This window comes from Cariama cristata, unplaced genomic scaffold, assembly GCF_000690535.1.
Source record: "Cariama cristata isolate BGI_N322 unplaced genomic scaffold, ASM69053v1 scaffold23507, whole genome shotgun sequence".
NCBI lineage: Eukaryota > Metazoa > Chordata > Aves > Cariamiformes > Cariamidae > Cariama > Cariama cristata.
Genome location: NW_009628645.1, coordinates 2,421 through 3,328, shown reverse-complemented (window position 1 = coordinate 3,328; position 908 = coordinate 2,421). Strand labels below are relative to the sequence as shown.

The following is a 908-nucleotide window of genomic DNA, read 5'->3' as shown; positions in this document are numbered from 1 at the left end:
TGACGGACACCCGCAATGACCTGGACCCAGCAAAGCGGCGGAGCCGCCTGTGCGATGTGGCCGTGCGCCTGCAGGTGCAAGCACATAGCTGTCAAGTGACCCACGGATCACCCAATGGCTCCGTGCTCGCACCATGGGTGTCATACCGCTTCCCCCTGCTTCTGGCAGGCCGTGCCGGACCAGGCTCCTGTGTGCACCCCTGAGGTGCAGGCGCTGCGGATCACGGCCACCAGCCTGTCACCCGCCTGGCATGTCAGGGCAGCCCTGACGGTGCCGCGCTGGCATACACCATCGCTGGAGGTGAGGAGCGGCCGAGCCACAGCACAACCCAGCCCCTCACCACGGTATGGCACTGAGCAAACCCTCTTGTCCAGGCAACGAGGATGGGCGCTTTCGGCTGGAGGGGAACACTGTCTTCTACCACCCCAATGACCTAGGCAAGCCCCGCACCTTTGTGCTCTTGGTGGAGGTGTGGGGCAGCCCTGGTGCCCCCCGCCGCAGCACCGTGGTGGCACTGGTGGTGCATGTCATGCCCCGGAGCACCCCGATGCCACCCAGCACCACCACCCAGCACACGGTGAGTAGAGCCTGCCGGCCGGGCACTGCTCCCAAGTCCGTCTGGCCCCCCAGCCCTCAAGTGCCCAATCACCCCCCCACCTCTGCAGACGTTGCAGAAGGAGCCGGTGATTATCACACGGACGGAGGCGGATTGGCACCCGCCAGCCTGGTTTGTGGCCGTGCTGACCGTCTCCAGTGCCTTGCTGCTGATCGCCCTGGGCTGCATGGCCCAGAGCCTGCTGTGCAGGTGAGCCCCAGCTCCGTGGCAAGGCACGGCATGGCACAGAGAGCAAGGCTAAGGGCTCATGGCTACCTTCTGCTCCTCCCCCCGCACCCCCAACACTGGCAAG

The 908-nt window shown here is 66.1% G+C and overlaps 1 protein-coding gene across 1 annotated transcript in view; it reads left to right on the top strand.

The window, feature by feature from the left end:
- The window catches only part of CDHR4 (cadherin-related family member 4), a gene marked incomplete at its 3' end in the record, with an annotated part of 4,976 nt that overhangs the window by 2,754 nt on the left and 1,314 nt on the right, over positions 1-908 (top strand). The window contains 5 exon segments of the mRNA XM_009704898.1: positions 1-74; positions 169-226; positions 229-345; positions 348-577; positions 666-805. The exon segment at positions 1-74 is cut by the window's left edge and continues 12 nt beyond it. Of these exon segments, the coding sequence (XP_009703200.1) occupies positions 1-74; positions 169-226; positions 229-345; positions 348-577; positions 666-805 (619 nt within the window).